Raw genomic sequence first — 12,496 nt, 5'->3', positions numbered from 1 at the left:
CCTTTTTTCCCCAGCAGCTCCAGCAGGCGCTGGCCACCGGCCCAGCCCCGCTGCTGTCCCCTGACCAACACCGACCGGGGACGCCCCTCAGTCGCCCCCCGCAGCCCCACACCGGCTACCGTCAGTGGTACCTCCTCCCCCTCCGCCCCCAGCGCTAACTCCGAGGGGCTCCCCGCCGCCGGACACCCTCCCTGAGGGAACGGCGCTGAGGGAAGGAAGGCAGGGCCCGGGCCGCCCCCCGCCCCCGGTAAGTGAGCCCTCACCTCTCGATAACCGAGGCGAGCAGCTGCGGGAGCTCCTTCATCTCGAAGGCCGAGTAGGAGGCGGAGAGCAGCGGCCGCACGGCCACCTCCCAGCCCGGCTCCGCCGCGGCCCCCGCGCCGCCGCCCGCCGCCATCTTGCCGCTCCGCTGGGTGAGGGGGGGCCGCGGCGACGGAGTGGGGGGGGACTGCGGGCCGGAAGTGCCTCCCCCCGCGCGCCGTCAGACAGGAAGTGACGCAAGGCCCACGCGGGCGCCGCGCCTCCCGATTGGACGAGGAGAGCCCGGCCCAGGCGCCTGCGCAGTACATGAGTCAGCAACTTTGGTGGCGGCGCATGCGCGGTGCGGCCGGCCGCGCCCCGGGGGCAGCGCCAGGGTCGGGGCTTCAGCCAGCCCGAAAGAGGGAAAAAAACCCACTTACTGCTCCTCAGCACTGGGCTTTTATTGAGGCGATCTGCACAGAGGGGAGGCGGCCCACAGGACACGGCCTCTCACGGGGGCACAACTCGCTGCGAAACTTGATATTATGACAATTTCAATCCAGGTACAAAGTTAACGGCCGTTATCTGGAGGCGCGAGGTTCGTCGCTCCTGAACCACCACACCTTAATCCCGGTGTTGTACGTCAAATACGGGAACATTTTAAAAAAATGGGAAGGAACTAATGTTACCATCATGATAAATAAAGAACGTGGAGAGACTTTATGTTCACATTCCTCCCAGTCCCTGATTAAGGGATGAGGCTGTTTCCCACCGACATCCACCCAATTTCTAACCTTCTTCCTAACAAAATGACCCAACGTCTCCTCCTCTTCTCAGGCCTCACATAGAGCAGCTCACGCATTACCAAGTCTAGCAATTCACATCACAGCAGCCAACAATCCCTCAATCCTCCTCTTGCCGAGACGCTCGTCCCGGCTGGCGCTGAGGAAGAGGCAAGGATCGAGAGGACACACATCCTTAGTATTATCTTCATTAACATCAGGCAGATGACACGATGGCAGATTTTAGGGCTTTAACGGAGGTTTGGGAGAGTTCTTTTTTAGTTATAACAGACTGACGTCTCTATTCCATCTCTCTCATTTCTTCTCACTGGGAGACATGTAAGCAGCGTATCGTTTAGTTGTGCTAGCAGCTTTTCCTCCCAAATATCTTCCAGCAAAAACGTAATACAGATGTTTGCATCCATCAGTCATGCCAGCTGGAATTTCTAACCGAACCCAGTGGTGATGCGGGGTGGCAGATCTTCAGCCAGTCCAGATCTCAGATACCTTCTCCAGCCTCAGCCTTCCCTTCACCCGCGGCCTTACCGCCAGGCACGGTTCAGCAGCTTCACCTGAGCAAGTCTCTTGGTGATCATAGTAGCAAAAACCAGCCCGAAGAGGACGCTGCTTATCAGCACGTAGTCATAGTCGTCTTTCAGGACATCAAACTGCTTCGATGGGTACACTCGGGTCTGGTAGATGTCCAGGCCATATGCAACAACCTGAAGAGACGAGATCATGAGCTGGTAATGCAGCTTTGAGCATAAAACCACATCAAAAATGATTGACTCAGGTCTACACTTCTGATTAAAAGAAGAAATGTTTAAGCAGTGAGCAGCCAGATGATGGGAAGTTGCAGATCTCCAAGCCACAGGCTACGGTATCACGCTGCTCTACTCCCAAACTCCCCTGTATTGAATCCTCCGCCCTGTACTCACCAAACAAGTAGACTCTAGGCCGGAGGGGGCTGTATAAATCCCTCTCATCCGGGATATGGTTTGATTGTAGTTGATAAACCTCTCGGCGTGGATCTGCACATCAGGAGAGTATGGAATCAGGTTCTCTTCTCTAAAAGGCATTTAAAGAGAAATCAAAACCCAGTCAAACAGCACACGGAGGACATCATCTGCATCTCCTAGTCTGATTATCACAGGCTGACTTGAAACAGCAAATTTAGCAGCTTTTCCCAGTGCAGATTCATTTTTGCTGCAGAATGAAAATCAAACATGCCAACTGGGTCAGACCACACTGCAGCAGCCTCCTTTCAGGCTTCTGAAGTTTGAAAAATAAGTGTGATTCTAAAAACTTCAGAGAGTTACTCAGACTGCTGCTTCTTAAGAGTGCAGACAACAGGCTGGTTTTGCTAATGATAAGACCTGCTGCATTACAGACAAATTTATTCCATTGTCACAGACGGGAAACAAAGCAACCTCACTTAATTTCATGCAAGAATCGCCCTCGATCTGTCCAGGACAAGTTGTTCTACTTCACACTACTGTTTTGCACACAAAAATCCATCCCTCTTCCAAGGTGCATAGAACAGCTGTCATCACGCTTTCCTTACCTGCTTTGTTCCGTAGGGATCTCTGGGCGGCGAGGATCCAGCAGAGCCTTTGGAAGGGAGAGGATGGCCCCGGAGGGAAGCCCAACTGTGCATTAAAAAAAAAAGCATCTTAAAAATGGCCATTTCTGACAGCATTTTCTAACACCTAACATAAATGCTCTCCTTGTGCTTTTCCCTGAACTTACTGGGAGTGCAGGGCAGCCCACAGGCAGGATTTTTTTGGCAGTAAACTCCATTTTGCTTGGGTTTTAGTGCAAAACCTGGCTTGTGCAAGTAGGAGAAGCACATTCAGAACAGAATAGCGTGTACTTACTGAGCAAGTGACGGCTGGTGATGCCACGCTCAGTGATGGTGGCCTCCATGGCACTGATAGCAGATGGAAAGATGTAAGACTGCTGGAGGACCTGAGGTAAAATCGGACGGTCAAGGGAACTGAAGGCTGTGGCATTATATTGCTCCGTCCCTTCATACAGCTCCAGCACAGTGAACTCGTTCCGACGTGCCTTTGTGTTCCAGTATTGGTACTGAAACGAGAAAAGATTTGTAGGAAGACACGGCAAGCAGAGTCAATAACACAGAGGGAGCAGGAAATCACAGAGAATGGTCAAAAAGTCTTCTCCATACAGGGTCAGCAATGGCCCCTACCTCCCAAACGTAAAGAACAATAAGATAAGAATAACTTCTTACCACCACCCAGTTCTCTGAATGCACCATGTGCACAGGCCCCTTTGCTTTCTTCTGTACTGATGAGTGGATGATCCTGCCTGTGACTCCATCAATCAGATATATTCCAATGAAAGTACGCTCATGGTGCGTATCTGTGCTCTCTGTCACCACAGCAAGCAAGTTTGGATTCAAGGACTAGAGAAAAAGTTAAAAAAACCCAACTGAGACCCACACTTTAGTGCCACTGTTCATCTGTATTTCATCTGGGACTAGGCATATAATTAGCAAAGTAACTTATTAGCACCTGAAGAAATCAAGCAGATATTTCCCAATCATCAGATGTGTGACTGACATAGTTGCATATAAAACATTTTATACAAGAAATCTCTACCAAAATTAGCATCTTCTGCAGAGGGTTACGGATACTGATGCATATATAAAAAAAAAACGCACCGCAGGGCAATTAATCTCAATGTAGTGCCTAGAACGGTGCTGAGATCTTCCTGTGAGATAATGCATCAACAAAAAGTCAACAAAAAGTTCCAACGACACCTTATAGAGAACACTGCGGTCTCCCATCACACGGCCCTGGGAGTGCACGTGCTCGCTGGACCTCTTCCCTTTCACAGTCACGATCCTCTGTACTTCGGTGGGTATAATCACCTCCCAGCTCTCCTCTGTTGTCAGGTCCTACAAGCAAAAAGCATGACGTAGGAGGTTTTATCTTGTCCTCAAAAGACACCATGTCTACAAATAAAGACGCTGGGACCTTTCTCTGCTTTTGAATTTTAAGTTTCTTAGGCACATTTTGAGGCTGAACTGTTTCTATTCTGAGCAAAACTCTGTAAACCAAATGGAGAGATATATCATTATCCAGAGGACATTTAGGAAAGTGACATCACTTAAACTGTAATGAGTCTTCCATACCTTTTTTAGCCTGAATCCAGAGAGTCTTCCCTGCTCAGCATCAACTAGATAAAAAAAGATAGAATGGGCTATTTCTTCTAACTGGCGAAGGACATTTTTAGTTGCTGGGAAAGCTGTAACCTGGAAAAGAAGAATTGAAACACAGGTTAAAAACCAACTGAGACACAAAAGAAAAAAAAGAAAGCAACACCGAAAGATTATTTCAAACATGTTTATCAGGATGAGGTCTGTTTTACCAGAATAGCCTCATAATTTTGTGTGAAATGTGACTCAACAGCATTTTTTTTCAATCTTGCTCCAAAAGGGAGGGGAATAATTAACCAGAACATAAAGAAAACTGCCTCCAGGCAAAGCAATTTACCTTGTACTCATCATCAATCAAGAGCAGTACTTTGGCATAGTCTTGATCCATAATAGGCAGAAGCAAAGTCTGAAGAATTGGACGCTTCAAAACAGGGGGAGCTACTTGACTTCTCTTCCCAAAGATGGGGTTAAAGACATACAGAAAGCTCATTTTGGTTTCCTAAACAACAAACAAGATGCAAAACTTCAAAGGTGGATAAGAGAGCTGGCTTTCTACCTGTTACTTGCTGATGTTGACTATTAATTCAGCTGGATTCAGCTACTTCATCCTCAAAATATTCTGTTTGGACCCACATATACTCTAGCTCACATTTCTCTACCAAAGCCGTACCATGGCATAACACTGTAACTAAATCCCACCTGCCACCTGCTGAGGCAGTCTCAACACAAAGTAATGTCTCCTCCTCCCTCATGTAGGGCGTACAAAACCTCCTGCAGCTAGCTAAAGGACAGCCATCGTCACCTGGCTAATGGAGACCACACATGATTTAACTCAATGACCAAAGAAACGGGATGAAATTATTTTCTTTGTTTCGACAGAAGGCTTCACAATGAGCATCCTTAAATTCTTTAGGATTGCATGTCTGCTTCCCTCCAGCTCTCAATCTTCTCCTATCCCCATGTCAGAGATAACCAGGTAATACCCAAAAAGATGCTTCCTTCTGCCCTTTCAAAGGACGGATGTCCATGCTAAGCAGGTTCAGTGGTGGAATAGAGGAAAGGGACTCACCCTGTCCTTAACAAGCAAGGTACATTGTGGGGGGTGTGGGAAATGGGCTGTTGTTCTTTGGACCATCAGCTTGAAGGAGGAGCCCGGTTTCACATTCCTGAGATACTGCTTCCACAGGATGGTGCCAGAACTGCTTTCAATACCAAAAAGCTGAGCAAAGAGACACAGTAAAGCCAAAGTTTAGAACAACACACCTCTTGTGTTTAAGCACTGAATCTTTCTTTAGGATATGGCAAAGAAAGAAGAGTCTTAGTCCCTCTCCAAAGGTACCAACATTCTGCACATCTCCTCGTGACATTCTGCCCAAGCCTGGCGAAAAACAGGGGTGGGAATTCAGAGCTGAGACTCTTTGCTACCATCTAGAAACAGATTCCTGGCTCCCTCACCTTTCCCGAAGCGGTGACCATCACCATCATTTTCTGGAGGTTGAATTCATCTCTGGCCAAATTGTCAATGTTAATCTCATTTTTAATCTGGCTCCGGGGTTTCCTGGCATCGTAAAACATCTTCCAAAGATGGGCAGTCCAGGCTTGCAGCAGGATAAGTTGGGAGGACAGCCGCTTCAGGAACATCCCCAGCAAACCATCTGCAAATAGACCAACAGTGGTACCAAGAGGGAAAAAACGTTACATCCCACTCCATAATTGAAATTATGGTCTCAGCCAGTAGAAGAAATGCTGCCATGCATAAACCTATGATAATTCTTTGCCTCTGCTTCCCACTCCAGAGTAGCAGAGCTATAGTTACCATTTTTGTGATAGACCCTGGCATTTACCAACCTTTTCCCACTTCACAGCGGTATATCTCATTCCAAAAGATGCTCTCATCAACTGAAAGCAAATTCCTGCAGAGTACATCATCTCCTCCTTTGTGTTCCTTCTTTCTCACTGGTACACTCACAGCAAGTGCCCACCTAAAGCTCACCCACCTGTAAGGTCTATATCTCCCTCTGCACTCATTACTCAGAGCAAGAGAAGCCCCTGAAGTAAAAAAATACTTCATTCTGCCCAATCAGGGTTTATATTTAGCTTCTCAAAATAAGCAGAACACCAGACTTCAACTATATTTCACCACTGAGGAAAGCAAGCAGAGAGGAGATCAAATTCTACTAAGAAACATTAGTCAGAAGTATTAGAAAACACTGCATGCAATCTGAGGTTACCTTGAATGGCTGCATCCAGGACAGCAAGAAAACACAAAACAAAGCAAAAACAAAAGCTATTGCAAATGAGTTTTCCAGAAAGGGTCAAAGGGAAATATTTAGGAGAGATGGCCAAAATCCCTCCTACCGCTGCTGTTTTTTGAATGTAACACTGTAATACGCTCGTGACATCTGCACTTGGCATTGGACTTCAAAAGTTTAGAGAGAAATGGGTTTATTTCTGCTCATTTTTATTGCCATCAGTAGAGATTCGAATCGTAACTCTCAGCTCAGATGAAAATGAAAACAATAAATACATTTTTTCAGGAAAAAAACCAAACCAAATCACATGCCTAAAGGTAATTCTATTAAGTCTATGACATACCTGCTTTCTTTCCAAATTCTCCCTCCAACTCAGCCTGTGCACCTGTCAGAGGTAGATCCACCATCTCCAAGCTTACCACTTCTGCTAGTGACTCCTCTCTACTCCATACAACTTTTCCTAGAAAGAAAAATGAGTAGAATATTGGAAAAATCAACTTGGAAATTGGAAAAATCTGGGAATAGACTTTTGGAGGAAAACTCATCACTCAGCATAGAAGCATCTTCCAGTGGGCCCTACAAATACAAATCACTGACCTTAACAAAATGCAAAATAGCTTATATCTATCTAATCTCATGTGATTAGCTATGTCATAAAAGACAAATACTTTATGCAACTGGAGCCACTGCTGAAAAAAACCCCACAGGAACAGTAAAAGCAATCTGATGTTTTAAAAGGGTTACAGTCATTAAGTCTATCTAAAATAAGAGATACACAGTGTGAACACCTGGATGCCTTTTAAATCCTAGAAAATTCATGTCAGTGAGATGGAGTTTCAACCCTTCCTGCAAATTAACATTTTTGCCATGAGAAACTTTTCCGAAGAAACTTTAAGGAAGATCTACAACAGGACTTAGACTCTCATCCTACAAAGTTTCAAAATCTGCAGAAAACCCATGAAATTCAAAGTCTCTCTCTACACAGAGAACATTGCAGAACTGTTTTCTCAGATGAAATGTCTCGTGCGGGTGAAAGAGTCTCCAGTATCTTTCATGGGACTTAGAACAGTTAAATTCATTTTTGTCAGTTTCCAAAGAAAGAAATGATAAAATATAGTAATTTGGGACTTAGAATTTTCTTCTTGTGCACTGTTAAATATGGAGTGAGCTAGCTGTCTGCGCCTGTTACCTGGCTGCTGGAGGAATATTAGCATGTGGTCTTCTGTTTGCACCAAGGCTCGATAGCCAACAGAGTCATCCTTCTTCAGAAAAACTTGGATGTACAGCTGGAAGAAAGAGCAAGTAAAACAGCAAGGTTAATGATCACATCTCCTTGCACAAAACAGAACTCTCAGGAGAAAAAAAAGAGTGAACAGTTTGATTACATGCAGTAATCCAGCACATCCACAGAATCTTTCCACCTTGTCTGAAGGGCTCTACCAACCCTGCCAAATCAGGGTAGGGAGGGCACCGCAGGTCTGAGAAAGCACAGGACTGAAATAATCTCTCCCTGCTCACCTGCTGTGGCTTGGCACCGCTCTGCTCCAGGGTAAAGGTAATTGTGGTATCCAACAATCTTTGTCCAGTTTCAACCAGGTAGAGATTAATATTGTAGGTTTGATTAGAACAGGTTAAGGATTCCTATAACAACAGCCAGAAAATAGCTGAGTTAAACATACATGCCACACCAAATTCTGCAGGAGGATTTCATATTCAGCAAGAACTGAAGGTTCAAGATATTTTTAGATTATATATATCTGGAGCTGCTACAAAGCATCAGGCTCCAAAAAGATGGTGTAACTCTTTTTTCATTCTGTTCCTGCATGCAAACAAATAAAATGGACTGTCAAAAACTTCTACTGTTCTTGGAAAGAAGTGAGCTTTATACCTGCTTCCGGGAATCCTCCAGAGTACTTCCAGCATGAAGGTCATCAGAACTTCCAGGTTTCTGAAACGAGGATGAGAAGAGATAACATGGCTGCAGACCCCAGTAACAGTACAAAAAAATTTAGGTTTTTGAGTGTCTGACATGTCTCAGTTTGAAAACAGGCAGGAAACAGTTCTGTTCCATTCTATTTCTGATAAAAATGAAACCTTGCTAAGTTCGGTACCCCTAAGAACTGAAATCTTCTGTGGATCAGTAAAGCCAATTCCCAGGTTACATGCTCACTGCGCACAGGACAGTGTGCTTTACCGAGCCAGGGACAGCCTTAGCTAGTTGCAATCAAGACCTGCTTGCATTACAATTGTCTTTGTATCTCTGAGAAGCTAATTAAATCTTCCTTTTCCTCAAGTTCCTACCCATCCCTGGGCCTGTGAAGGAAAACACTCATGGAACCCACCCCCAGTGCATATCCACACTAGAGCTGTGCTGGTTATATAGTACAGGGAAATGGTGCTGACCAGTTCACTCCTGCAGGTCAGGACAGCAGCCACAGTTTTCTCCCCAGTTGTTGCAAAACTCACCAGAGCTGCCTGAAATGAAAAAACCAGCAGAAAATCATAACACAAACAAGAAAATCCCCAAACCCCACCAAAAACTACCTGTGCAGCCAATTAAGCCATACTAGAATTAAAATCAGATGATCTTGCAATTTCATTGTTTCACCAAATAAAAAAAAATTACCTCTTATAAGACTGAAAATACTTCTCGTAAAGAGGAAACATGTTGACCTGCCACAGGTTTTTAAACCATTATGCCCAGTGTTACTGAGCTTTTTAAAGCTTGTTTGCTTTTCAAAACCTAACAAAAAACCAAAAAAACTCAAAACCTAAGTACTGCTGTAGACACGCATCTCTCTGTCCACCTCAAAACCAGGAAACTACCCCGATGCCGACACCTATTGGCACCAAAGCACACCTACGCTGCTGTCTGGAAATATTTCAGCAGCTAGTATAAGTGAAATCAAATGGTTTTCAAGTGTTGCAGCCAAGAGCACAATTGAAATGAGAGGCTCAGCAGCTTGTTCAGAACACTTAGTACAGAAGCGTCTGCTTGAAAGAATTTTAAGCTGTAGCTGGCCCTCTTGCTTGAGTACATTTATCTTGGGTACCTGCTGGAAGTCCCGAAGGTGGCTGAGCAGCCCGTGTTTGTACTGCAGCAGAGAGAAGTGGCTCGGAGACAGCTGCAGGAAGAACTGAGTCCGTGAAGGACTGATTACATTGGGTTGAGTGGCCAATATCCTGGGCTGGAAGCCATCAGCAAACTCCAGGTCGAGTGACTGTGACAGGGAGACAAGCACATGTGTCCATGAGAACTTTATCATCACTGAAACCAATGTCTTCCTTTTATCAACAGCAATATAAGCTTTATGAAGAGGCTTCCCCACATCAGGATAAACAAAGCAGAAGCAAGGCCTTAGTTCCCATGGGAGCAAAGCTCTGAAGACATCAATCCAGAAGGAATGATTAGACAGACAAAAAGTTTTCTCTCCTTTCCTTCAATTTATGGATCATGCTCCCCCACACCCCTCCTCAGTCATTCTGCAGTTTACCGATAGAAACCCCTCCCCCCACTGCCAGGCTCAGTCAGGCACCAAATTAGTTGGACAACGAATCACGTACTCTTTCAGCACTTCTCACCTGCAGCGGGATCTGCTTCATCTCCTGCTCCGTCTCCAAGGAGCAAACATAGAGCGAATGGGTGCCCATATCCATGCACACCAGCACCGCCTCCCCCACCACGCTGCACACACCGTTTAAGCTCTTCAGCCACGGGGCTGCTACTCTAATCTGCCAAGCGAGACATAAACAAAGAGATGAAGTTGTCAATACAACAAAATTTTCAGAGAACCAACTTAGACACAACCAAGAATTTAAGTCAGAATTATTTTTACCCATGACCCTGGGAGAAACTATTTATCAGCCTGAGACTTCCAGGATGATCTTGACTAACAGCTGCAAGTCTAATTCAGTTTTGCTTTCAGGGCATTCAGCAGTAAAATCCATTTATTGGCCCATAGGCAACGCCACAGTGAAAGGGAAGCTTATCTGTACTACAGCAATTAATTACTCTGCACACCACAGCCCATCTAGGTGGAAGTATGTTTGTCAATGTCAAATTCAGTATTTTGGAGCCACAATCGAGCACTACCTGTTTTGTAATTTCTCCATCTTCTACACTGAACGTTAAAATGTTCAAGTGGCTCTGGGGAACAATTCCAAGCACGTGGATCACTCCAGTCCCATGGGAATACAGTAACTCGTACTGAGTGCTCTCACTGCAAGAGAAGCAGCAACCATGAAGCATTGTTTTCTCACATCACTGTCTTCAAAAACATAAAGCAATTACAGCATCCTTTCCTCTCCAAGGCAAGAGGCTCCCTATCAGAAGTTTAGACTTCTACTTAAAAACATATTCTTACCTTTCTGGTAAGTGTTCCACCCATTTCTGGTGCCCATTGGAAAGGTAGTGAAGAGAGATGGCTGCCTTCTTCAGGACTGCCACATATTTCACCACGTCCTGTAGCCCCACCAAACTAGCTACCTGGAAACTGAGCACAAGTCAGAGACAGTAAGTTAGAAAATTATTTTCTTCTAGGAAAAAAAACACCACTCTGTTTGAAAACCTTCTTCAATCGCTTAACACAGTCCTGAAGTACAATTTATAACCCACTTCATCTATCCTTGCTGATCTCAATAAAAAGCATTAGGCTGGAGTTCAAACACCCCAAACCAGATGCAGGTTGAAGGGTTGTATAAATAAAGAGAAAACCTATCTATGAAAAAAACTTTGTATCTCTTCCTCTTACTGGTTTGCTAAGAAATAGAAACAACATTAGTTTTAACTGCAAGGTTCAGGCATTCCTAAGGAATTCAGACAAATATTATTTCAGAAACCTTACATCTAACTAACTTTTCCCTATAATGCAAGTCAACAACCCCTTTCTGCCTTCCTAGACCAAGATTACAAAGGGAGAGACGGTGCAGACATAAAAACCTACCTGCCAGTGTCCAGTGACATCTCCCAGTTCAACCCTCCGATGTTGGTCTCCCAGGAACGCAGAATACGTCCAGCATTGGACACAGTGATGGCATCTGCCCAGGAAATTAAGAAAAGTTGAACACAGAACTCGTATCCCGTCTCAGATCAACAAGGCAATAAGCTCTGGCAAGTTCAACTTGTAGTCTAACGCATGATTGAGATCCCACATCCAAGGACAACTGCTAGCCCCAGCACAGCATCCACATCTTCTCCTTACCCTGTCCATGGATCATCATTGCATCTATTGCCCCTTCAGGGGTTCCCTTGTCCACATGGCGCCACACTGAAAGAAACAGAGTTAAGTGAGAACAAGACTTGTTCCCCCAAAGGCATGTCTTTGTTATTAAGCGTAGACTCTTTATGGCAATAAGCTTATGCAGAGAACAGTCTGCCTGCCCTAAGCAACAGCTTTTGAACTGCTGGCTGAATCCTCGCAGCCTGCCAAAGCAGTATCACCAGCATTAATTTATCAGTATGAAAACGTAACGCAACTTCGTTGACACGTTAGCCCAAGGGCAACCGGTGTACTCCCCACAGCCGAACCCTGCTTCACTTACGGATTTCACCGCTCCTGGAGTTCAGGGCAGCCACGACATTCTTCTCGGTGGCCACGATAAGCTTCTTCGAACCCTGCGAGGCCTCCAAAGAGGCGAACTTGAGCTTCCCCACGTACTGCTGCCTCCTGGGAGAGGAAAAGCGAGCGAGGGTGAGACGGGACAACGGGACGCCTCGCTGAGGGGGCGGGAGGGGGCAGGCCCGACGGGCGGCTGCAGCAGGAGGCAGCACAGCGGGCCCAGGGCCTGCTTGCAGGAGGCGCGGTGGGGACGCCCCGGCTTTTCCCCAGCACTCACCAGTCGAACTTGCCCACTTGATCTTCATAGACAGCGGCCGCCAGCGGCAACAGCAGCAGCGCCCACAGCCCCGCCGCCATGGCAGCGCCCGGCCGCGCTCCCGGCGCCGAGGGGGCCCCAAGGCCAAAGGGCCGCCCGCATCGCCGCCTGCGCGGAAAACCCGTGTGAGCACCGCCGGCTGGATGCAGGCAGCGCGCGGGGCAGCC

General features: G+C 46.2%; 2 protein-coding genes across 6 annotated transcripts in view; both read right to left on the bottom strand.

Annotated features, from left to right (window-relative positions):
- Nucleotides 1-426, bottom strand: part of UBR4 (ubiquitin protein ligase E3 component n-recognin 4) — a 78,134-nt gene extending 77,708 nt beyond the window's left edge. For all 5 annotated transcript variants that reach the window (XM_074847930.1, XM_074847931.1, XM_074847932.1 and 2 more), the window contains exon 1: nt 264-426. In XM_074847930.1, coding sequence (XP_074704031.1) covers nt 264-397 — 134 coding nt within the window. In that variant the 5' untranslated portion in view covers nt 398-426. The remainder of the gene's footprint in view (nt 1-263) is intronic.
- A 254-nt stretch (nt 427-680) lies between these two features.
- Nucleotides 681-12,431, bottom strand: EMC1 (ER membrane protein complex subunit 1). Its single transcript, XM_074847935.1, has 23 exons — nt 12,291-12,431; nt 11,997-12,121; nt 11,657-11,722; nt 11,399-11,492; nt 10,820-10,948; nt 10,549-10,675; nt 10,038-10,187; nt 9,509-9,676; nt 8,859-8,930; nt 8,344-8,403; nt 7,974-8,096; nt 7,645-7,741; nt 6,799-6,915; nt 5,659-5,858; nt 5,273-5,422; nt 4,541-4,702; nt 4,180-4,299; nt 3,805-3,942; nt 3,274-3,447; nt 2,900-3,110; nt 2,587-2,671; nt 1,961-2,090; nt 681-1,744 (listed from the first exon to the last, which is right to left on the bottom strand). The coding sequence occupies exons 1-23, from the start codon at nt 12,368-12,370 to the stop codon at nt 1,565-1,567; spliced, it is 2,958 nt and encodes a 985-aa protein (XP_074704036.1). The 5' UTR covers nt 12,371-12,431; the 3' UTR covers nt 681-1,564.
- Between the last annotated feature and the right edge of the window lie 65 nt (nt 12,432-12,496).

This window comes from Strix aluco, chromosome 22 (assembly GCF_031877795.1).
Source record: "Strix aluco isolate bStrAlu1 chromosome 22, bStrAlu1.hap1, whole genome shotgun sequence".
Classification (NCBI taxonomy): Eukaryota; Metazoa; Chordata; class Aves; order Strigiformes; family Strigidae; genus Strix; species Strix aluco.
This window is presented reverse-complemented; position numbering and strand designations above follow the sequence as displayed.